This window comes from Hyaena hyaena, unplaced genomic scaffold, assembly GCF_003009895.1.
Source record: "Hyaena hyaena isolate Hyena2069 unplaced genomic scaffold, ASM300989v1 scaffold_862, whole genome shotgun sequence".
Classification (NCBI taxonomy): domain Eukaryota; kingdom Metazoa; phylum Chordata; class Mammalia; order Carnivora; family Hyaenidae; genus Hyaena; species Hyaena hyaena.
This window is the reverse complement of record NW_024081494.1, coordinates 277,281-303,698: the sequence shown is the minus strand read 5'-3', so window position 1 is coordinate 303,698 and position 26,418 is coordinate 277,281. Positions and strand designations below refer to the sequence as shown.

Below are 26,418 nucleotides of genomic sequence, written 5' to 3'. Positions count from 1 at the left end.
TCATTTAGCTATTATTCACTTCAATATGGTCATGCACATTTGTGACTCAGCATTAAGCTTTTGTAAAACTTGCTTGAGTCTTTCTGTTGCCATTAAAGCACAGCAGCCAGACCTTACCTGACAAGCCAACAGAAGGATGTAAATGTATAATAGCATTTCCTGTTTTCTTCTTAAAATTTTTTCAGTAAACAATGCAACCATATTAAAAACTACTTAAAACAGCCATGAAAGATTCCATTTCCTGAGCTCCATCTCCCCTCTTCCCTTCAGCTTTAAGCCCTTCTGAGTACAGAAAGGATTTCTAACTGTCCTCCAACACCTCATGTTCTTTTTTAAATCATGATTTAGGGTGGCTCAAGGGATAGTAGTGACACAAGCACAGTAGCCTAACCTTTCACAGTTCATGGCCTAGTTGAAAAAAGGATACATTTTATTGTTGAGAAGCTCATGGTCACTGGGGGCAAAACTTACCTAAAGCTCTCCTTAGTCCCTCCAGGACACAGCCTGTCTGATAAAGTCCTTGTAAAGCAATTCTTTCAGAGCATTCTTTCCTTCACATTCCACTCCTGTGTCCTCAGGATAAGAAGCGGGGCAATTACATAACTCTCTGTGATTTCTCTGCGATTAATTATGGGAGGAAACATTGCTTTCATTGTTGCCTAGGGCTTTGCTGAAGCATTTAAAGCAAGCCCTTGCACTTAGAACTTACTTTAACTTATTTCATGATTAACAAAGTTATATGGCAACATATTATAGAGAAATCATACATGACTTTTTTGAAAGTTAATAAGCTTTTTTTTGTTCTCTAAAGAACTCAAAATGAATTTGAATAGGGCACACATATGATATCATATATATTGTTTTCACAGTCCTCCAAAATGAAATACTTGAGTTTAAATTTAACAAAATCTCTGAAGAATGTATATGTTCAAAACTGTAAACACTGATTAAGGAAATCTAAGAAGACCTAAATAAATGAAGAGATATTATTCATGGATTAGAACACTCAATATAATTAACGTATCAATTCTCCCAAATTGATTTAGTTTTAGTGAATTCTAACCCAAATAGCAGCAAGACTGTTTTTAAAACATATATGAAAAGGAAAACAACTTTGAGAAAGACCATAGACTCAGCCATGATATAGACCTTCCTCTCAAAACTCAGTAAGGAGGAAACAACTCAATAAAAGAGAGGGCAACAAATTTGAATAGACAGGTCACCAAAGAAGACACATGAATGGCAAGTGAGCACATAAAATGTGCAACATCATTGTTATTAGAGAAATGCAAATTAAAGCCACAAGATACCATTACACACCTCATAGAATGTCTTAAAACACGCATAAATAGGCAAACCATGAGAGACTGTTGAATGCTGAGAACAAACTGAGGGCAGATGGGGTCGGGGGGAGGGGAAGGGGGTGATGGGCATGGAGGAGGGCACTTGTGGGGATGAGCACTGGGTGTTATGTGGAAACCAGCTTGACAATAAACTATTTTAAAAATAAATGAAAATAGATATAAATAAACTTGAAAAAAAACAACAAAAAACCACACACAAATAACTGACAATACCAAATGTGGTGAGAATGTGAATCAAATGGAATTCTTAAACATTGGTGGTGGAAGTGCAAAATGGTGCAGCTGCTTTGGGAAACAGTTTGGCATTTTTTATTAAAGTTAATGTACATATTATGCTAAGTGAAATATATCAGAGAAAGACAAATATATGATTTCATTCACATGTGGAATTTAAACAAAACATGAACCTAAGGGAAGGGAAGGAAAACTAAGATAAAAACAGAGAGGAAGGGAAACCATAAGACCTTCAAATATAGAGAAGAAACTGAGGGGTGCTGGAGGAGTATTGGGAGGGAGGGTGGGCAAATGGGTGTTGGGCATTAAGGAGGGCACTTGCTGGAATGAGCACTGGCTGTTATATGTAAGTGATGAATCATTGGGTTCTACTCCTTAAATCAATACTACAGTGTATGTTGTTAAGTAACCTGAATTTAAATAAATAAATAAAAATAAATAAAGTTAATATACAGTTACCATAAAATGTAGCATTCCCACTCCCAGCTATTTACCTTGGAGAAACAAAAGATTATATTCACACAATAACTTGTACATCAGTGTTTATTACAGAATTATTTATAATAGTCCATTACTGGAAACAAGTATCTTTCAGTTGGTGACTGGTAACTATGGTAGCTCCATACCAGGAGTAATTTTCAGCAACGACGAGAACAAACTATTGATGCATACAACATGGATAAATATCTCTTGTGTTGTACTGAGTGAAGGAAGTCCGTTCTGAAAGATTACATACCATATGATTCCGCGTACATGATGTCCTAGAAAAGGCAAACTATAGGGAGGGAGAACAGATTAATGACTGTCTGTGATTAGGGCTGGAGTGGGGAAGGATGTAACAAGGGAAGTTTTGGTGATTCTGTATCGCGACTGTGTCTGTGATTACACAAACCTGTGCATGCATGCAAGTGGGAGAAAGAGAGGGAGGGAGAGAGAATCCCAAGCAAGTTCCACTCTGTCAGCACAGAGCCCGATTGGGCTCAGAACTGTGAGATCATGACCTGAGCCGAGATCAAGAGTCAGATGCTCAACTGACTGAGCCACCGAGGCACCCCATACCAGTGTTTATATTGAAGCACATAGAACTGTACATCAAAGTCTGACTGTATGTAAGTTAAAACAAAAAAAAAATTCTAAAAAGCAATGCAGATAATTTTAAAAGACAATATCATGTATGTCAGTTTAAAAGTCAACAGACTTAAAAACAAAAGAAATTCTGAACATGAGGCAACATGGATGAATCTTGGGGACATTATGTTAAATGATACAAGCCACTTCAAAGGAAAAATACTCTATGATTCCACTTACATGAGTAACTCATGTAAATAATATGAATTATTATTAAATAAACTCATAAATAATATGAATATTATTCATATTCATATGAATGAATGAATACAATATTCACATTCATAGAGAAAGAACGTAAAATGGTGTTTTGAAGGATGGGAGTAATGGCAAGTTGATATCAATGTGTGCCCTATTCAAATTCATTTTGAGTTCTTTAGAGAACAAAAAAAAGCTTATTAACTTTCAAAAAAGTCATGTATGATTTCTGTGTAGTATGTTGCCATATCCTGCTTGGGATTCTCTCTCCTTCCTTCTTTGCCCCTCCTCCACTTTCTCTGTCTCAAAATGAATAAAAAATTCTTTTAATGTTTATTTATTTTTGAGAGAGAGCATGAGTGGGTTAGGGCCAGAGAGAGAGGGAGACAGAGATTTGGCAGCAAGCTCCATGCTGTCAGCACAAAGCCCTATGTGGGCCTTGAACTCATGAACAGTGAGATCAAGACCTGAGCTGAAATCAAGAGTCATATGCTTAACTGACTTCTGTTAAGTCAGATGCCCCTGTTTCTTCTTGTGTGAGCTTTGGTCATTTATGTCTTTCAAGAAAGTGGTCCATTTAATCTAAGTCGTTGAATTTAATGTGTATAGAACAATTTAATTGTTCATAGTATTTCCTTATTATCTATTCCTTTAGTGTTATATCCTTCTAATATTGACATTTTGTGTCCTTTTTCCTTTGGTCTGGCTGGAGGTTTATCAGTTTGGTTGATCTTTTCATATAACTACCTTTTGGTTTCATTAGTTTTCTCTATTGTTTCCTTTCTTTTGCTTGGTCTGGGTTTTGTTCACCTTTTTTTCTAGTTTCTTAAAATGAAAGCTTAGGTTATTCCTTTATTTCTTCTATTTTTAAAGATTTTATTTTTGTTTTTATGTAATCTCTACACTCAACATGGGCCTTGAACTCATGACCCTGACATCAAGAGTTGCATGCTCCACTGACTAAACCAGCCAAGTGCCCCTTAATTTATTTCTTTTCTAATAAGACTTTAATGCTATAAATTTACCTAAAGGTAATGCTTTAGCATGTTAGTCGCTTCAAAATATTTTCTAATTTCCCTTGAGACTTAAAAATTGTTTTTTTATTTTTTTAAATATTTTTATTTATTTCTAGGAGAGAGAGAGAGACAGCGTGAGCAGGGGAGGGTCAGAGAGAGAGGGAGTCACAGACTCCGAAATAGGCTCCAGGCTCTGAGCTGGCAGTCAGCACAGAGCCCGACGCGGGGCTCGAACCCACGAACCGCGAGATCATGACCTAAGCGAAAGTCGGACGCTTAACCGACTAAGCCACCCAAGGCGCCCCCCCCAAAAATTTTTTTAACGGTTAGTTACTTTTGAGAGAGAAACAGCATGAGCAGGGGAGGGTCAGAGAGGGAGACAAAGAATCTGAAGCAGGCTCCAGGCTCTGAGCTGTCCGCACAGAGCTTGATACGGGGCTCAAACCCATGAACATGACCTCATGACCTGAGCTGAAGTTAGACGCTCAACCAACCGAACCACCCAGGTACCCCATCCCTTAAGACTTTCTTTTTGGTCCATGGATTATTTAGAAATGTGTTATTTAATACCCATATATTTGGGGGAATTCCAGATATCTTTCTGTTACTGATTTCTAGTACAATCCTACTTTAATGAGAACATATTTTGTATTCTTTCAATTAAATTTGTTAATGTTTTATGACCAAGGACATGTCTATCATGGTCCATATTACATGTACGCTTGAATAGAATGTATATTCTGCTGTTTTGGGGTGGAGTGTTCAATAAAAGTCAATTAGATAAGGGGTGTCTGTCAATTAAGTGTCTGACTCTTGCTTTTGGCTCAGGTCATGATCTCACAGTTGGTGGATAAGAGCCCCATGTTGGGCTCTGTGCTGGCAGTGAAGAGTTTGCTGGAGATTCTCTCTCCCTCTATCTCTGCCCCTCTCTGCTTGCTCTTTCACTCAAAATAAATAAATAAACTTAATAAAAGGCTTTTTTTTGGTCAATTAGATTAAGTTGGCTGATGCTATCATTCAAGCCTTCTGTATCTTCGCTAAATTTCTGTATGCCATTCTATTGATTACTGAGAAAAATATTGACATCTCCATCTATAATTGCGGATTTATCTATTTTCTCCTTCCTGTTCTATCAGTTTTTGTTTCATGTATTTTGAAGCTCTGTTGTTAGCTGCATATAGTTCAGGACTGTTATGTCTTCTTAGTGAACTGACAATTTTGTTATTATGTAACTTATTTCTTTATACTTGTTAATTTTCCTTGTTCTGAAGTCTATTTTGTCTAATTAATATGGCCACTCTAGATTTCTTTTTGTTAGTCTTTGCACGTATATCTTTTTCCATCCTTCTACTTTTTACCTATTTGTACTGTTCAAAGTGGACTTCTTACAGATAGCATATAATTGGGTCTTTATTTTTAACCAAAATGACAAACTGTCTTTAACTAGTGTTTCCAGAACATTTCCATTTAATGTAATTGTTGATAATGGTTGGACCTATCAGTTTACTATTTTTTTTTTTCAGTCTGTCCCTTTTTCTTCATATCTCAGTTTCTCCTTTTCTGGCTTCTTTTGAATTATTTGAGTATCTTTTAGTTTACTGTTTTAACTTACCTTTTGGCATTTTATACTACATATTTTGCATAATATTTGTAATGACTGCTCTAAGGATTAAAATATACTTAACTTTGATAATTTATTAATATTTTATTATTCTAATAAAATCTAGGAAACTTTCAATCTTAACAGGCTACATCATACACTTTGTGTTGTAGTTATCTTATGTATTACATCTATGTTCACTAAAAATCCTACCATTTGATGTCATATTGTTTTCTTGCAACCATTATACATATTTTAAATGTTTATTTATTTTTGAGAGACCGTGTGAGAGAGGGAGAGGCAAAAAAGGAGATAGAGAATCTGATGCAGGCTCAGTGCTGTCAGCACAAAATTTGATGTGGGGTTCAAATTCACGAACCGGGAGATCATGACCTGAGCTGAAGTCAGACACTTAACCAAACTGAGCTATCCAGGAGCCTCAACCATTATACATATTTTAAAGAACTACTCAAGAGTAGAACTACTTAGAGTTATACTCAAGAGGAGTAGAAGAGTATTATATTTACCCATATATTTTCTATTTCTGGTGCTCTTCCTTTATTCTTAAAGTTTCAAGTTTCCTTCTGGTATTATTTTCCTTAGACCTGAAGAACTTCCTCCAGCATTTCTTTTAGGGCAGGTGATTGACAATAAATTCTCTTAATTTCCCTTTATTTCAGAAAGACATTATTTTGCTCTCATTAGTGAATATTTTCACAGAATACAGAAATCTGGGTTCATGTTTCTTTTCTTTGAGCATTTAAAAAATTTTCTAAGTTGTTTCACTGCTTTCTATCTCCATGATTTTGGCTGAGAAATTCAAGATATTTTGATCATTTTGCTTCTATACACAATGTGCCATTTTTCTTTCTCCAAGTTTTTCTTTAATTTGAAGGAGCTTGACTATGATGCATCTGGACAGTTTTGTATTTTGGTTTACCATGTTTGGGATTTAAACTTCTAGAATCCTTACAATCATGTTTTTGACAAGGTCATCCTTTATTTCTCTCAATATTTATCTGCACCAATATCTTTCTCCTCTCTTTCTGGGATTCCAAACACATGTATGTTACACTTTTTCTTTTTTTAATTCCAGTGTAGTTAACATACAGTGCTACATAAGTTTCAGGTGTACAATATAGTGATTCAACAGTTCTATATATTACTGTGTTTATCAGTATAAGCGTACTCTTAATCCCCTTCACCTATTTCACCCGTCCCTCCACCCACCTTCCCTCTGGTAACCATCTGTTTTGTTCTCTATAGTTAAGTCTTTTTTGGGGGTTGTCTCTTTTATTCCCCCTTTGTTTTGTTTCTTAAATTCCACATGAGTGAAATCATACAGTATTTGTCTTTCTCTGATTGACTCATTTCACTTAGCATTATACTCTCTAGATCCACCCATGTTTTTGCAAATGGCAAGATTTCATTCTTTTTTATGGCTGAATAATACTCAATTGTATACATTTACCACATCTACTTTGGCCACTCATCTATTGATGGACACATGGGCTATTTCCATAGTTTGGCTATTGTAAATAATGCTGCAATAAATATAGTGGTACATATACTGTTTTGAACTAGTGTTTTCCTATTCTTTGGGTAAACATCCAGTAGTGTGATTCCTAGATTGCACATGATTGTTCTATTTTTAATTTTTTGACCTCGATGTATCTTATATCTTTTGATATTGTCCTATAAGTACACGAGACTCTGATAATTTTTTCTCTGTTGTTCAAATTGGCTAACATATATTGATATTGATCCTTATGTTCACTGATCTTTTCCTCTATCATTTCCATTCTACAAGTGAGCCCATCTACTGAATTTTTTTTTTTAATGTTTTTATTTATTTCTAGGAGAGAGAGAGAGAGAGACAGCGTGAGCAGGGGAGGGTCAGAGAGAGAGGGAGTCACAGACTGAAACAGTCTCCAGGCTCTGAGCTGGCTGTCAGCATAGTGCCCGACGCGGGGCTCGAACCCACAAACCGCGAGATCATGACCTAAGCGAAAGTCGGACGCTTAACCGACTAAGCCACCCAGGCGCCCCTACTGAATTCTTTTATTGTAACTATTGCAGTTTTCAGTTTGTACATATCCATTGGGTCCCTTCTTCTCTGAAATATGCTTTATTTTTACATAGAAATATGTATTTTAATGTATAGTTCAGTAGTGTTAAATACATTCACATCTTGTGCAACCAATCTTCAGAACTCTTTTCATCTTGCAAAACTGGAACTCTATACCCATTAAACAACTCCCTATTCTCCACTGTCCCTATAGTTCTTTCTTATAGCTTCTATTTCTCTACAGAGAATTTCTACCTTTCCATTCATTTCAAGAGTGCTCTCTTGTACTTCTTGGAGCTAGGTTATAATAGGTGTTTTAAAATCATTGTCTGATAAGTCTAACATTTGAGCCATACTGAGGTTTGTTTTTCTTGTGAGTTGTTGAGATTTTTATATTTTATGTGAATTTTTAAAAGATACTAAATGGTACGATCAGCACCAGAACTGGTCTATTAACTCGGTCCAGTGCTCGTTGCACTGACCCATAGAGCCTTAACACACACATCACATTCAGTGTCATTCATATTTCAATTAATGATCAGGCAAGCCATAATTCGATGATTGACTCTGGAGTCAAAGTAAAGGCTTTTTAGTGCTATTTCAGGTAGAAACCTTGAGCTCAGTGAACAATTATCCTTTCCTCCTACTACAATGAATACCAGATGTCATGAACAATGATGGCCCCCTTCCTGTTCCCATCTGGATATTCCTCGTGGCAAAAATGATACTCAGTGATCTCACACACACACACACACACACACACACACACACACACACACACCAAGGCAACCAAGATTCAGTGGGTGAGTTCCCAAATCTCCTCTCAACCCCAAAATCTGTAAGCTGCTCAGCATGTTCAGTCACTGGCAAGCCGTGAAGAAAGGAATTTTAGGAAGGTAAACATCACAGATCTGAAATAATAAGAAAAGGTAAAGGAATGGTAGATGGCATCTAAGGGTGATAAGTACAGGCAGGCAGGAGCAAAGGACATCACGCAGGAAGTTATGAATTATTCACTAAAAGAGAAAAAAGGAAAACACATGGAGAAACAGAAAAAGAAACAATAGACACATTCAATGGACATTTTAATCATTAATTCACACAGCTGTGTGCACATAAATCTTGCTTCATTAAGTGTGATAGTCCAGAGTTGATGAAATCTTCTCACTACTGCAGGGGGAATATGAACATCAGCAGGATTATATTCTCTTTCATCTAGATATTTAGTTAAAAGTTAGAGGATAATCTGCTCAATCTGTTTAATGTAGCCAACAAATAAACTGTATATACCAAGTCTTCTAGATCAACTCATACATATACATTTTAACAAGGGAATTTACAACTCAACTAAAAACCAAGAAGTACTGGACCATTATAACATTTTCCAAGTTATGGGATTTAAGAGAAATTTTATTCACTAAGAAGTAAAGACTCACCTATTTGTGTTCCATCTGGCTTTCTGTAACTACTCAACAGATTTAATCCTAAACACTTCGGGATTATAAGGAGCTGTCATTATCATTAGTACGTTTATTCCCAGTAGTACCTAGTTTTATTGCATTCCCCCTCAAACTGCAAAAATTTCCATATCACTTTTTATACATTTTAACATTAACTCTGGACTCCTCATTGAAAGACTTTATCCATGAAAACACTAAGATTTCAATGAGTTTAAAGCACGGTAATGAAAAAGCACGTCTCTTATTTCTCTATACCAACCACAATTTTTTATTTTTGTTTCAGTTAACAATCTCCCTTTCAAATTTAAGATGTTACTGAATCTACATATTGTGAAAAACATTATGTAATTTAGGTATTTCACTAATTCAGATGGATATGTGTGTATACTGCTCCAGCTAGGATGAACCACTAAAGTTCTTTATTTCTGAGGCATTGCATATTTATATACTGTATAAACCTTCAGCACTTTCCTGAAACCAGATCAATTACCTGTACTGCTGCTCAAATTTGCCACCAAGCTTGTAGCTCCTTCTGAGTAAAGTGAAGCTCCCATTCCAGACAGAACTGGCTGAACAGAGTAGTTGCTTGATCTAAGGGTTGCTATTTTTCAGGCCAGTCAGCAGCCCATGTGGTGTTCCAAGACAGAATCTACCCAAGGGGAATAATCATGACAAACAGAGCCAATGAGGTCTGCCATCTTAGAACAGCTGAAGAACAAAGGAAGTAAGAAATTGGTAGTGGGGACAGAAATGGACACCCCTGGAGAGAAGGCAATAAGTATAAGTGATGGGAAATCAGAGGCCAGAGAACAGAGAGAAAACGGAGGAGAAAGTAAGTCAGAAGTAGCAGAAACAAAGACAGAAAGAAGCTGATTCACTGTAATGGTGGAACAGCCCACTGCTGATGAAATTATAAATAAAAGAAACAGAACTGTATACGCTGTGTCTTGAAAATTATTCCAACTTATCATATCCTGTTAGCTCAAGTTATTCTGCTGTTTCTGTTTCCCTTTCAGTGTTTCAAGTGTCTTTCTGTTCTTGAAACTTAAGAGTCTACCATTGTTAACTAAGTCACAATTATTCATTCAGACACAGATCAATAAGTGTATGATAAATTGCTAATATGAAGGGATCATTTTAATTTCAAAAGGTCTTAACTGTGGTTGGGCATTTATGTAACATTTTATTTCTTCTGTTTTGGTGCTCGTAACTGAATCACCTGGATATAGTGAGGTGCCTTGAAATTGGCTACCTATACTCACCTACCACTAAAAAATGTATTTTGTATTTAAATCAGATGCCTTGCAGACCGTGGTGCTTACCTCTGCAGGAAAGTTAACATTTTCAACTTGCTCCTTCCCATAAATAAGAAATTACATTTTGTCACTGGAAGAGAACACGAACTCAAAAACTCTGATTCACACCTCACTCCAAGGTCTCTACCTGACACAGGAGTGACTGTTCTGGAAGCATCAATACTGCAAGTATAAGTTACACTACTGCCAACCAGTGTTAATTTACATAGGGATCTGTTTACCTGTAGTTTAAAAAGTGTCAATGAATTCTTAGGTTAATTTCTGACTAAGGCCATCACGTTTTATTGTACCAACAATAAAAGAACATTTGAGAACCTCGCTTGTATACTAATACCAAAGCCACTGATTGCTGGAAAACTGTAGCGCTCAAGGTCTTGAAACAGAGATGGTGCTTGGGGATATTTTCATTATCTCTTTTCCTAATTATGTTATACATTGGTTTGATTATTTAGAATACTATTACCTGTCATTAATATTTGAATAATATTTAGATTATTATTAAAATACCATTATAGCAGAAAGCTTATGAGTCGCTGGAGGTATTATGCATGTTTATAGAATAATATCTATTTTAAATCTCACAATACAGAAATGCAACTTTAAATGCCTTCTTTTACCTGATATTCTGTTAAAAAGAAATACAAATAGTTTGGAGGAACTAAATGTTCACTGTTATTTGCAGAAGTGGCTTCTTCCGATGAATAAGAATTTAAAGGCACTATGGCCATGTTTCTCAAAACTCAATTCTTTATTCTTTAAAGTTTTCTCTCTGTACTTTCTGCTGAATTTTGCTATGAAACAAAAACTGCCCTAAAAATAACGTCTATCTAAAAGAATGAATCTAGAGGTGCCTGGGTGGCTCAGTTGGTTAAGTCTCTACTTTGGCTAAGGTCATGATCTCACAGTTTGTGAGTTTGAGCCCCCTGTCAGGCTCTGTGCTGAGAGCTCAGAGCCTGGAGCCTGCTTCAGATTCTGTGTCTCCCTCTCTCCCCCACTTGCATGTGCTCCCTCTCTCTCTCAAAAACAGACATTAAAAAAATGTTTTCAAATGTATCTAGATATAGGCCTTACACCCTTCACAAAAATTAACTCAGATGGATCATAAATGTAATGTAAATGCAAAGCTATAAATCTCCCAGAAGAGAAAAATGATCTTGATACGCCAATGACTTTTCAGATATAACACCAAAGGCACCATCCATGAGAAAAATAAATAAGCTGGACTTCATTAAAATTAAAAACTCCTGCTCTGCAAAAGACATAATCAAGAGAACGAGAAGACAAGCCATAGACTGGGAGAGAGTATTTGCAAAAGACACATCTATAAAGGGCTGTTATCCAAAATATGCAAAGAACACTTAAAACTCAACAAGAAAATGAACAACCCAATTAAAAAAGAGCAGAAGGCCTGAACAGATACCCCACCAAAGATATACACTTGGCATATATGCATGTGAAAAGATGTGCAGCATCCTGTCATCAAGAAAAATGCAAATTAAACAAATGAGGGGGCGCCTGGGTGGCTCAGTCTGCTAAGCATCCCAGACTCTTGATTTGGGCTCAGGTCAGGTTTGAGCCCTGCTTGGGATTCTCTCTCCCTCCCTCTCTATTTGCTCCTACCTACTCTCTCTCTCAAACATAAATAAATAAACTTAAAAACAAAAACAACAACAACAAAAAAACAATGAGATACTACTAAATGCCTATTAGAATGGCCCAAATCCAAAATACTGGCAACATCCATTTGAGGATGGGGAATAAAAGGAACTCCCATTCAATGCTGGGAAGAATGCACAATGGCACCACCACTCTGGAAGACAGTATGGCAGTTTAAACTAAATATACTCTTACCATCTGATCTAGGAATTGCACTGTGGTGCTTATCAAATGAACTGAAAAGTAGGCCCACACGAAAACATGCATGTGGATATAGTAGCTTTATTCATAATTGCCAAAGTTTGGAAACACAATGTCCTTTAGCAGGTGAATGGATAAACTATGGCATACCCAGATAATGGAATATTATTCGGTGCTAAAAAGAAATGAGCTGTCAAGCTGTGAAATACATGGAAAAAACTTAAATACATATTACTAAGCAGGAGAAGCCTATCTGTAAAGGCTATATGATCTCAACTGTGTATCATTCTGGGAAAGGTAAAACTTATAGATACAGTACAGTGATTAGTCGTTTCTAGGGATTGGAGGGGAGGAAGGGGTAAGTAGGCAAAGCAGAGGATTTTTAGGGTAGTGAAACTGCTGTGCATGATACTACAATGCTAGATACACGTCATTATGCATTGGTCCATACCCACAGAATTTACAATACAGAGAGTGAACTCTAATGTAAACACCATGAGCTTTAAGTGAAAATGAAGTGCCAATGTCGGGTCATTGATTACAACACATATGCCACTCTGGCTGGGGATGATGATAATGGAGGAGGCAGTGCTCGTGTGGGGGCACAGAGTACAGAGGAACTCTGCTTTCTGCTCAATTTTGCTGTGAGCCTAAAACTATCCTAAAAAATAAAGTCTATTTAAAAAATAATAACATTCCCTGGGCCCTAAGCCAGACCTACCGAAACAGACAGAACCTTGGAAAGGGATTATGATCTAAGGAATATGATTTTTAACAAATGGCATTGGAGAGAAGATTACTAACTTGTGGGGAGAGGTGAGAAAAGAAAAGGAGACAGAAAATGGGGAAGAAAGGAGGCCGAAATTAACAGTGACTGACCAATCCCTGTCTCAACCTTAGAGATTCAGATTCAGTACAAAGAGAGTGGAGCCTAGAAATATGCATTTGAAAAGCCCCTGAGGTGATTCTCATAAAGGGAGGGGCAGCCCTGATCCAGTGAGGCAGCTTCAGGGAAGGAAGGTTTAAGATAAAGGGAGTAAAATGCTTTGCAGTATTTCTGATGTAGAAATAAACTGTTCTGAATGTCTGGGGGAAAAAAAATGATATAGTCAAGGCAATGAAGGGAGAATGTGAGCAAAGGACAAAACAACCAGAGAAAGGATTCTTCCTTTCAAGCTCACTAATGATTTCTGCAAGAACAGAACCCTGCTGTGTACCTTATGAAGTCATGTAGGTGCACATTCTTCACCATGATTTCATGGACACAAGGCAGATGACAAGTTATCTTCAGGAATGTCATCTTAAAATTAGCAGTCATATTTTCTAAATGCCACAATACAAAGCATTTATTACAAACAGAAAAAACAATTGGAGGGTCTTTGGGATAAAAAAAAATGAGTTTATACACTGAGTAAGAAAAAAATGAATTTTTAAAAAATGATATTCAAAATTTATCAAGTCAGTAAATGTGCCTATGAAGTAGGATCTATAACTGCGGTAACCACATAATGTATTATCCCAAAAGGATATTTTTGAGTGAAAGTGACTTTTAATAACCAAGCCAGGAAACAGGTATAGACCAAGACTGTCCCAACCAAACCAAAAATGCTAAATGGTAATATGACTTGGGGCACAATAAATCTAGCAATAATCATACATAATACCTGTACAATGTTCCAAAGAGGAATTCACTTTAATTATAAAGTTAGAAATCACAGATGGTATTAATTCAAGTTCCTTTATCTCTCTACCCATATCCTTGGTGTGGAACATCAAACAGCACTTTTATAATTACATAGCCCAGCAGTAATTAATATTGACCTTGGAACTTGGTAAAGGTCAACATTAATTTGTATACCAAATTGGATTTCAATCTAGTCTTTACTCTGAAATTCAAGCAGTGGGCACTATTTCACCAGCTCCATTACCACTATAACCATGACAACAGGCTCAAACTTGAAAAAACAGCCAGAATATATATTTTTAAAAAATTTTAAGATGCAGGATAGTTTCCTTATGGATCTTGACCCCTAGTAAAATGGTGCCTCGATTATGAAAAGAAGAGTCTCCTCCTTGAGTTTCCAATCTGAAAGGGTTTGGTTTTTCTTTTTCTTTCAACAAATACTTATTGGGGAGTCTATGGTACGCCATGCTTTCTCCTAAGTGACAGATAAAGGTAAAGGAGAAGTTGAGCAAATACTTGTTAATCCAATAAAAAGTATCATTTATTCAACTGTAATCATCGAGACTAGTGACTCACAAACCTGACTGCACATGAGAATTATTTGAGGGCAGAGGGGCTTTAAAAAGACAATCCTGTGTTGGGGCACCCGGGTGACTCAGTCGGTTGAGCGTCCAACTCTTGATTTTGGCCCAGGTCATGATCTCGTGGTTTGTGGGATCGAGTCCTGCATTAGGCTCTGTGCGGAGCATTGAGCCTGCTTGAGATTCTCCCTCCCTCTCTTCTCTGCTCCTTACCTGCTCACATGTGCTCTTGTGCTCTCTCTCTCCGAAAAAAATAAAAAAATTTAAAGAAAACACATTTTAAAAAAAAAACCCTGTCTTACCACAGAAAAACTGTACATGAACATTCACAACAGAATTAGTCATAAAAGCCAAAATAGGGAAATGACCCAAATATGCATCAGCTGATGAATAAATAAAATGTAGTATGAAGCAAAACAGTTTTCAATAATAAAAAATAAGGTACTGCTACATGCTACCACATGAATGAACCTTGAAAACAATATGCTAAATGAAAGCCAGATACAAAAGTTTCCATATATGGTATGATTCCACTCATATTAAATGTCCAAAAGAGGAAAATCTACAGTGACATAAAGCAGATTAATGTCTATCTAGAACTAGGGATTTGGGGAGGAATGAAGAGAGACTGCTAATGAGTACAGGTTTCTTTTTTAGAGTAATGATAATGTTCTAAAATTAACTGTAATCATCAGGGAAATGGAAGTGAAAACTACAATAAGGTCTCACCTTACACCGTTAAATGGTTATTATCAAAAAGATGAATAACAACAAGTGTTGGTGAGGATGTAGAGAAAAGTGAACTCCCGTGCACTATCGGTAGGAATATAAATTGGTACAGCCATTATGCAAAACAGAATGAAGGTTTCTCAAAAAATTAAAAGCAGAGGGACACCTGGGTGGCTCAGTTAGTCAAGCATCTGAGTCGTGATTTCAGCTCAGGTTATGATCTCATAGTTCTTGAGTTTGAGCCCAGAGTCACATTGGCAGCAGAGTCTGCTTGGGATTCTCTGTCCCTCTCTCTCAGCCCCTTCCTTGCTCAAGCGTACGTTCACATGCTTTTTCCCCAAAGTAAATCAATCAACCTAGAAAAGAAATTAAAAACAGAACTACCATGTGATCCAGCAATTTTAGTTCTGGGTATATACTGAAAGGTAATGAAATTAGTACCTGGAAGACATGAGAACTGTACCGTTCAGTTTGGTATCTGGAGTATGTACCCAATCAATTGCATTTTTCCTGCCAATCTTCACAGCATTTGTATAATCTTCATGCATGGGAATCTGCCCCAACTTTCTCTTCAGTAACCTGATTAGGAACAGGCCTCCGCTGGACATGCAGTTCAGCCGTGCTGGTCTTCACCCAAACATGGAGCAGGCCTGACCTCCTGCAAACTGGCTAGCCAGCTGATATCAAGAATCTAACATGTAATAATCCACATTGTCACTTTCCACACCCTGTGTACTGCCATTGCCTGGACACACTGCTCCTAGAGCCCATACCTGCTTAAATGTTGACACTGGCCTGGTCAAGCCAGAGATGGCCTGAAATGCCAATCAGACATTACCAGTGATTGCTGGTCCCTGTAGCTCCCTCAGGCATGGGATTCATTCCTGGATTCATCTCCTTTTCTTGCTGGCCTGCCAGTAAGGTTACAGCACTACCTTGAAATTGTAGTTAGAAAGATTATAAAACATTCATAATCCTATAGAGTATTAAAATACTACTTAGAAAGTATGGTTCTTTTTTAAATTTAGATGATAGTATATTCCAAAAAACTCTTGTTTTGAGACATTCTTGAGAATTTTACTGTGTTAATATTTCTGAAGGGATGGTGGACTCAATCAAATGGTATCATATTCTAACTTCAAAAAAGGCTGGGAACCAGAGTGCTAAAATGTGACTGACTCAAAAGTGTATAACCAACCACTCTTCAGCATGGGAGCCGATATGGACTCCTGGGTCCAGGGGTCATCGTGAGGGCCACTGTAGGAAATAAACTAAAGAAGAAATTAAAAATATGTCTGCCAAACGTGGGGAAGACATTTAACAAGCAGGTATAATAAATAGGTGGGAAACAGAAAGGAGAGCCTTTGTGCAAGATCATGTATTTACAAATAAAAAACACACAAATATGAGAAGACATGGTTTTAAGTGCTGTAAAAAGTTCAGGGACACAGTCGAATACATGTCACCCTGAATGTGCAGGGAGGGAGTATTGTCAAGTATCAACAAAGCTATATACTTTGATACTGGGGAGATCATACATTTTCTACGCTGATTAACAGGAAGATCCAAAAAAAAAAAAAGTTCAGTTCTGTGTATATGGTGGGAGCATCAACCTTGGTTCCATAACTGAACCTAAAAAGTACCAATTGCTAGACAGAAGAAAACCGCAAAATTCAACAAAAAAAAAATCATCTATAGCAAGCATTCATTAAATGTTTATTACCTGAGTGCATGACAAATAATTTCATCCAATAATTTCTAAACTGCTTAAAACCGTGACAGTATTTAACTTTTCAAATTTCATATGATCTTATTTCTTGTGTGCTCTGTTTTCTAAAAGCTTGATAATCTTTTCTATTTCTTATCAAAAATTCTTATGCTCATAGTGAGTAAACTGGTGGCATGATAAAATTGTTTTAGTTCAAATGAAAAGGTATAATTCTGCTGGACATCTCACCCAGGAGCTGCAAGTTAATCTGAACTGGAACAAATAAAAATATGAATTAAATTTTTATATCACTCTCTAAAAGTTCATGAACTGTATTTAACCATGTTAGGTTTCATTTAGGAGGTGTGATTTTATGTGAAGTTTACTGTTCATGAAGTTTTCTAATTATATAACAGAAGTCTTAATATTCAAAACTGTTTACACTTTTATAAGACAGGATGACAAGAACCTGGCACAGACTTTCTACACAAAAGGTCTTTTCCAATGGGAATATACCATAGTTCTGATTTTATGCTCACATCACACAAAGATACACTGTTACTGGACAGTTGTTTTGTACAGATGGTATTTTTAACTCTCCATGTTTTGTTCACAAGGGTAGTCTTCGTTTTCATCAAGACGAAAGGTCTGAAATTTCTTCCATGTCAAACTCATCTCTCCACTTTTGCATGTCTTTTGCATCATTTATTGTCCATAACTTTGCAAAACACTTAAGCCTTTTCCTAGAAAGAAAGATAAATATAATTTATTTTATAAATGAAGTTGTTGGGGGACAATACATTTCACTGAAAGCTATCAAAGGTCTATGACTTTGGAGTACCAGGCAGGGCCCTGTGGTTAGGAAGCTGTGTCAGTGTCACCCTTTTGGTGATGCTGTTATAATCAAAGACTGAGGCTGCTGATGGCCACCATTGCCTCCAAGGAAGGGAGAGTCCAGCTTGTTCTAACTCAGGCCACAGGCTATGTGTGCTCACAGGATGAAAAGTAAAACTGATTTAATCAAGTAAAGCTAGCTCATGAAAGAGCAGAATGCCAACATAACACAGACATAGTTTTTCTGTAGAAGAACTGCCAGGTGAGTGTTTAGGGTCCGGAGCCAGAGTATCTGAGTTCCAGTCAATGCCACCACTGAGTAGTTATGGGACCCTGGATTCCTGGTTGATCTACCGTCGCTTTGCCTCATTCTCCTAAACTATAATATGGGGATAACGACAGTACCTGTCTCACAAAGTTGTCATAAGAACGGAGTTAATGTATGTATAGCAGTAAGAACAGTAACTGGCACAGTGTCTAGGCTGCTGCAAATTCTGCTTAAACTTGTTTCTGTGCACAGCAAGCATTCAGTAAGTATTAGCTATTCTAACAAACTCACACAAATGCACAAGATTCCCTTTGGTTTCTCTGATCTTTCCAATGGAATTGACGTGATAAGCACTTTCAGTAAAAAGGTGAATACAGTGTCCTAATGAATGATCAGATTCTACCCCAATGCAACCTCTTCTAACAATTCTCTGTCTTGGTCCAGATTATAGATTTCAAAATGTTACATAGTAGTTAGGAGAGTTAAAATATTATAGTCTGTGAATTTTATTGCTCTTGCTATTAATAGGATATATAGCAGCAATAAGTATAAACTATCATATTTTATTGCCATCTTGCATATATATGCCTTTATAGTAAAGTTTTATTCTAGTTTCTCTAGGGAAAAAGAAAAATAATGAAAGATAACAAAAGAGTATTTAAGGTTTTTTAGACTTTGCAGCAAACTAAGAACTTACCTTTAAACTCTCATAATAAATAATTACTTTTCTAAATGGGCATTGTAGAAATGATCCGAAACAGTGTCAACAGAAGAAGCTGCATGTCATTTTTACTACCCTGACACTTTGGACTTGGTCAGCCACCATTTACCACTGCAAAGCGTAGAGTGCCAAGGCGGAACCACAGGAGAAAGGAACTGGAGAAGGTGGTTGCACAACTTCCGTACACAAGTTGGCAACTGTTTAATATTAGGTATTACTATTCTAATATTTAAATTCGGTTATGATTTCCAGGACTAAAAATTTTTCTTATAGTATGGTGACCAGCCAAGATTTTCTATTTGACCAACAATCTATTCCCTCATGGTCACATGGTTATCAACCGGGACAGATCAGACTCTCTAGGCAGTAACAGGGCTGGGGCAGGAGATGGACCAAGAGCTTATGTCATTTTATAACATAATCTTATATCTGGAGGGAAAAAGTTATAATTTATTATTTTAATAGGGTATTTTCCTAATAATATCTTCTTTCCAGAGTATATTTATTTATAGTAAGAGTAGTTAATACACTGACTATGTACTGGCTGGATATCAAGGGTTAAAAGCAGAATGCATTCACATAAGCATTGTAGGTGACAAGGTAGTTTAGAATGAAAAACTTGTCACAGAAGTGACATGGGGATACTGACTACAATTATATAGTTCTAAAATACTATTATTTTCGCTCGTGTCTTGACAGAATTCTTAATTTCTGAATGCAATATAAGAATAAAAGAAATAACTCGAAAGGTTTGAAATGTCATCTCTTTTAGTAATTTGCTCTATAAATGAATGTTTCAAGCAACTACCATGTTGGCACACAGTAAGGAGTTAACTTAGTTCTTTAGAAAAATGACTGAAAAACCAATTTAGCAACTCAACAGATAAAGATCTGAGCAGAGAAGGCGGACTGAATTCACATGAGCTTTTCAAAGATCTGTTTTCATTTTATTGTAATTAAATGTTTTAGAATATTTGAAGAGATGCTCAAAGGTAAATCTGATGTTCATTTACAGGACAATCCTCTTCCTGCTAGACAATTTGGAGGGTTTCATTATGAACCGAAAAATGCAACACAATCATTCTGACCTTTTCATATTTACTAATCCTTCTAATTCTTTGGACTTGCTAGCTGCTTTCTTTAAAATTTCTTCAGGAACATCTGCTAGTTTAGCCACATTTAGTCCATAACTTCTTGCTGCAATTCCTCTGGTTATTTGATAAAGAAATGTGACAAAATCAGGGACTTGATCACCTACAAAATAAAATTTAAGAAAAAGGGAGATAAAGGAAACCATGCCTGAAAGTTGAAAGTAGAAGATTAAATAGGACATATAAGTTCTTACAACTTCACTCAATTAAAATTGCAAAAAACTTGCAATCTGAAAAAGAAACACATTGTTCCTAATCACCTCTTACCTCCGTTTTTCAAATGTACATCTCCAGGAAAGGCAGAAATACTCTTTTGAAAATTCTCTTGCATTTCGATCTTGTAGACATACAAGATCTACACCTAAAAGGGTTTTTTTGTTTTTTTTAAGATTTTGTTTTTAAGTAATCTCTACACTCAACATGGGTCTAGGGTTTACAAACCCGAGGTTAAGAGTCACATGGTCTACCAACTGGGCCAGTCACGTGCCCTCACCTAAAAGGATTTTTAACAATGATTTGGGGTAAGGTAAAGATTTATTTCGTTTTATGCTGCTTGCTAAAAAAATCTGGACTGAACTGCTATTATGAGAAAGAGGATGATTCTGATACATTGTACAATATAATTTCTCCTTCAGAAGAGACGAAAAACACATAAAGAAATACAACATGTTACATAGTTTAATAACAAGACTGAGAAATTCCGGTTTATTAAATATACTGGGTTAACTAAGAGTTATATATTCAAGTGAATATTGCTCAGTACCACTCAGCTCCCATTTAGGATTAAAGGGTTTACTACCCCAGGTGTCAGGAGAGGTGTTAGCCCACAATCTTCAGCTGTATTCCCTTTTTGGATGTCACCTCAGCTCCAGAGACCTGCTTTGCCTGAGGTCATGTCCTGTCTAGGGCAGCTACACCTCCACAGGTAGCCATGGGGGTTGGTAGACAGCTTCTAAGATGGCCACCAAAGATCCCTGCCTCCTGATGCTCATGCCCTTGTGTCATTCTCTGCCCTGGAGTGTAGGCAGAACCTAAGGACTTGCTTCTAATGAATAAGACATGGTAAAAAATGAGGCGTTGTCATTTCTAAAACTAGCCTACAAAAGACTGTGTGGGCACTTTCACTTTCTTGCTTATTTGCTCTGAGGGAAGCCCAGTTGCCATATGGTGGGCTGCCTTATGAAGAAGCCCACATGGAAAGAAACTGATGTCTCTGACCAACAGCCACATGAGTAAACTTGGAAGTAGATCTTCCTTGGCTTACCAGTTGCCATGTAAGACAACTGGGAAGTAACCTCCCCCAGTCAAACTTTGAAGTGATGACTAACCTAGCCAACCTTAACTGTAGCTTTGTGAGAAACCATGAGGTAGAAGTGTCCATCTAAGCTGCCCTTGGATTCCTAACCCAGAGAAATGATCAGATGATAAATGTTTACTGTTTTAAGCTATACTGTGGAGTAACATGTGACAATATGTTTATGTTAAGTGACAACAGCTAACTAATAAGGAGGAGAAAGGTCACGCTCCCTCACCCCATGTTGAGGTAACTCTGACAGACCAATCCTATCTTAGAGCTCTCTGTAAGGTTGGCTGAAGCCTTATGACCACAAAACGGCCCAGTCCCACCCAGTCCCTCCCTCAAGTGTTGATCATGAGAAGACTCCCAATCAACATGTGGCACAGAAATCTCAGAATCTGCTTCCTGAGAAACACAGTCTACCACAAAACTACATGTACATGAATTAAAAACATCTAAAGGACTGGGATATAAAGATAAAGCTGCATATAGTTTAATAAATAGTTTGATAAATCTAAAGCACCTCAAGATTATGCTGATTTTATTATGAAATTCAATCTAATTGCACTGTGTTGCAAAAATGCCCCAAATGAACCAGACTTTTAATGATTTCTGAGACCCTATGTTTATTAAAGCTTATTATAAGTTTATCAAGAGCTTCTTCTGATACATTATGTCACTTGGTAAATGTGTATGCTTTAGTCTTTTATCAGCTAAAAACTAAAAAGCATAACCAAGGAAAAGGATAATGGAATTTTCTTTAACCTCCGGGAAGAATTCAGCAACAAATAACGCCTTTCTAAGGCTGGGTGCTGAAAGTGGGAGGTGGAAAGAATGCTGGCACTCTCAGGAATACAGACTAAAACTCGTATTACAAAGCACTAAGAATACCTTTTGCCTCCAAACAAAACTCAAGGAACACAAAGAACAGGTGAGGGGGTGGGTGGCAACAGACTAGGAAAGAAGCATGAAGAAACCAGTGCCTGCTAACCTGGGTACTTTTTTGTTACTCTATGATGCTCACGTGATCAAAAGTGAACAGTAGCAGGCATTCAAAAAAACAAACTCTTCTCATCCTTAAGACAAAAAACCAGTCTTTATCACTTCTACTGGCTTCATCCTAACTAATGTCCCTATCTCCATCCTCTGACTGTATAATCTAGCCTCCATACTGGTCTTTGTCATTCCTATGTTGGTCCATTCATTATCCGTCCATCCATCCTATCCTTTTCTGAAAGCCTACTAAATGCCAGAAAACCCCCATCGATAAAATCTGCTTTGCTGATGGCTTTTTTCTTTATATATAAGGCTATACGCTTTTTATGTCTAATATAGCTAATATTTTATAGCTATATTACATATAAATATACTTAGTATATTTATATATTATATAAACATATTAACATAAAGTATATTTTATATCTATATTATATAAAATGTTATATTGCTCTGAATAACTTAACATGTATCAGTACAAACAACTGCTGAATTTGTCATCATATACTGGTCTCTACTGTAGTACTATTTACGGTAGTTCTCACACCATCAAGGTAAATAAAGTGACCACTCTTCCATAATCACATTAGGGAGTTTTTAAAGTTAAGTTCTACATCAATACTGTCCTTAACTCCTCTTAGAGGGGAGAAGGGGAAAGAGAGAGAGAGAGAGAGTGTGTGTGTGTGTGTGTGTGAGAGAGAGAGAGGGAGAGAGAGAGAGACAGAGAGACAGAGAGAGAGAGAGAGACAGAGAGAGAGATGGCAATATGCAGACAGACAGAGCCAGATGGGAGAGAAGACAGTAAATAAAAGTGCTTGGTGGGGATTTTGCTTATAAGCTATAATAACCATTTCCTAAAAGGATAGTACTGAGAAGTTGAAGTGACATTGCTTAGAGTCAGTGAAAGTAATAATTCATATTCCTGCTTGTTACATGGGAACTTAATAAAATTTGTTTGAAAGCCAAATTTCGCTAGGCAGTTATTAAAGAGATGTGTGCTGATCAAAAGTTTCTGAAGTCACTTTTGGGACAGATTCAGAAAATTTAGAGATGGATGAGGTTAGGTAACTTGTCCAAGATTTTATAGACTGGAATAAAAATACAAGTTTCTTACTGCTAGTTCATTGCTTCATCTACCTCAGTATGGGACATTATAACATAGTATCTTAGAAGCCACCCAAAAGGCCCGTGGGGCACTTGACTGATGACCTATGCAATGGCCTCTAATTTAGACACCAGAGGAGTTAGAGGTAATGGATGAAACACAGATGTAGCAGGAACAACACTGGAAGTAAGCAGACAATGGAGTAATGCTTCAACATTCTGAGTGAAAGTTATTTTCAACCCAAAATTCCAGCCCTAGCTAAATTATAAATCAAGTATGAAAGGATACTGGAGACATTTTCATTCCTGCTAAATCTCAATTTACCTCCTTAAGTTGATATTATTAGTAGAGCATCCAAAATCTTTTCCAACCCAAAGAAAACCCTGATTTTATATGGAATTAATTCACTGATCATTTAACTCAAGGGATAATGTCCTCATACCAAGGTCCAAAAGTCGATCCCGGTTAATCTAGACTGATCAAAGTCATCCCTGCCATTCTCACTTCTAGAAATTGGTTTAAGAATGAGTACATGATGGGGCGCCTAGGCGGCTCAGTCAGTTAAGCGTCCGGCTTCAGCTCAGGTCATGATCTCATGTTTCATGGGTTCGAGCTCCACATCGGGCTCTATGCTGACAGCTAGCTCAGAGCCTGGAGCCTGTCTTCAGATTCTGTGTCTCCCTCTCTCTCTTTGACCCTCCCCTGCTCATGCTGTCTCTATCTCTCTCTCAAAAATAAATAAAACGTTAAAAAGAGCTTTAAGTGCCTGTCATTCTGAAAATTGTATATTTATAGTCAGGCTTGTCTCACAGTGGAACCGACTAGCATAAATTTGTGCAATGAGGTGGTGAGCCCTACTTTGAGGCCTGAGCACTAGCAAAAATGCAGGTCTGATGTGATCAGTTTTCTCAGACATCATGCAATAAAAAGCCTGGCAGATGAGCATCACACAAGATGTTCAGTTTTTCATGTGAACCTTAACCAGCATTCGGAAGCTTACGGTCCTTCAGGTACTGATTTAGTGGTGGACTAGTGACAGAGTGAAGCTCCACCAGTTCCTGATTCTTCTGAGCCAGACCCTCCTCAGGGAAGGGACCAATTAATTTTAAAACTCACTTGAATGAAGCACAGCTGGTTGTGGGGCATGTTATAAAGTTCCTACTCCCCCCCACCGATGAAATAAGTATAATGATCTTGACTTGGCACAGTGTGTTTAATTATAACCAAGTTCAACAGAGTATCATTGTCTTTGTAATAAATTAACCTAGCAATAAATGCTAGCAAATAAAAAAAAAAAATAAGTACGTGATTCAATTCTGAAAAGGAGATGGGACAATAATGAGATGCTAGTGGGCATCTGAGAAAAGTTCTCTTGTTCCTAAGAAAGAGTCACAGGAAATGCTGGTCCCTTTTCTTCCTTTGGACAGTGTCAATTCTGGGCTTGATGCATGAAAGAGCCACAGCCATCTTGTCACTAGCTGGATGATGAAGCCAATAGTGCAGGAAGACAGAGCCTAGAGAACTGCAAAGAAGAGGAACTTCTGAAGCCCACTCTTCCTGTAATGTGAGATTATTTACATTCTTATGAGTGGAGCCCTTGTGAAATCAAGTGTTCTGTGATCGGCAATCAAATGCAGAGAAGGCAGACTAAGAGAATTCCTAGGATGACGGTAAAGGCAGGTCTCGGGACAACAGCCGTGCAGCAGGCCTAGGGAGCAAACAGTTCAGATGAACAGGACAAAGGGCTCCAGGAGGAATGAGTCCAGGGAAGAAAAGTGGAACCAACAATTCTGTCATGTGGAAAAATGTCTAGAGAGGCATTTTACAAAGCTACTGGAGAGTGGAGGAAGAGTGAGATACAGACTCAATCAGAAGAGTGAACTGAACACAAGGCAATTATTACCTTCAAAAATACAAAAAACAGAAAAGTTGCAAGAGAAAGAGAACGCACTTGTCTCATACCTGGCTCATGAGCAAGCAACCCTTACTGGCAACAACAGTGAAAACTAGGAAGAGGAATGAGACCAAAGGCACCTGGAATGAGTACAGTGGAAGGTCAGCGCAGGGAAGGCTGCAGACTCCCATCCAGCACGATGAGAAGCCAAACAGTAATGTGTCAAGGTGATGAAGCCAGAGATCGGAGGATCAGCCTACTATTAGAGAAACGGAAGAAAGGAAAGAAAGAGTTGAAAGCAGCTGCCTTGGCAATGGATGGGGAAGGGGTATGGGGGAAGGGACAGAGCAGAAGTCTACTGTCTGTTAGCTGGAGCCTTTATCATTATTTAATGTTTAAAGTTATGCTCATGAATAAACATTTATATCAACAGGATAAAATGCCAAAATACTTATGGTTTAATAGTCTGTTCACATAAACGCTTATCAATGACCCTTCCCTGCTGGTGAACTCTTGTTTATCCCACTGGGTTTTAGCTTATAAGCTCCTCCTGTCATTCTGGATGCAGATTAATAGACATGAAACAGCTTCCATGAGAGAATTTATGATGTGTTTTTCAAGACCGCATGGTGGTGAAAGGTGAGGATTGCCTAACATTACATTTACTTCAGGTCCAGGGCTTTGTTTTATTTGGGCCAGCTGCCTGATTTCTTTTTCAGGTCCATTCTTTATTACTTTTCCAAAATAAAATTTGGACTCTGGAGAGTCCTGGATAATGAATTTTCCATTATAGCACACCAACTGTGTAAACCATCACTGCCCCAAAAGTTGGGAGCTTAAAAAATTACTACTGAACAGGAAAATAAAATTATACTAAAATTGACTACATTACTTAACAGCATTTGAATTTATTTCTATTGGCTAATGATGTTCTTTTTCATGAAATGTCTCATTTCTGTGACACTAATACAGAGTGGAAAGGGGAGGAAAAATACTGTAGATCCTACATACCATTTTAAAAGAGTAGAAAAGAACCTGCAAGCAGATTCTTCAATTCTAGCCTCAGTTCAGTCCCCACCCAACCTGCCCACATGGGCAAGCCACTTTACCTGAGATTCAGTTTCCATATCAAGTTAAGATAAAACAAATGTCAGGTATAGAATACTGGGGATATTTGGGGAAATATACTGGACATTTCTAAAGATGACT

At 37.3% G+C, this 26,418-nt stretch overlaps 1 protein-coding gene across 2 annotated transcripts in view; it reads right to left on the bottom strand.

Moving 5' to 3' along the window:
- Positions 1-16,658: 16,658 nt before the first annotated feature.
- The window catches only part of MSH3 (mutS homolog 3), a 179,616-nt gene continuing 169,856 nt past the window's right edge, over positions 16,659-26,418 (bottom strand). For both annotated transcript variants that reach the window (XM_039220117.1, XM_039220118.1), the window contains exons 23-24: positions 19,855-20,020; positions 16,659-17,686 (exon numbers count right to left, since the gene is read on the bottom strand). In XM_039220117.1, coding sequence (XP_039076048.1) covers positions 17,578-17,686; positions 19,855-20,020 — 275 coding nt within the window. In that variant the 3' untranslated portion in view covers positions 16,659-17,577. The remainder of the gene's footprint in view (positions 17,687-19,854; positions 20,021-26,418) is intronic.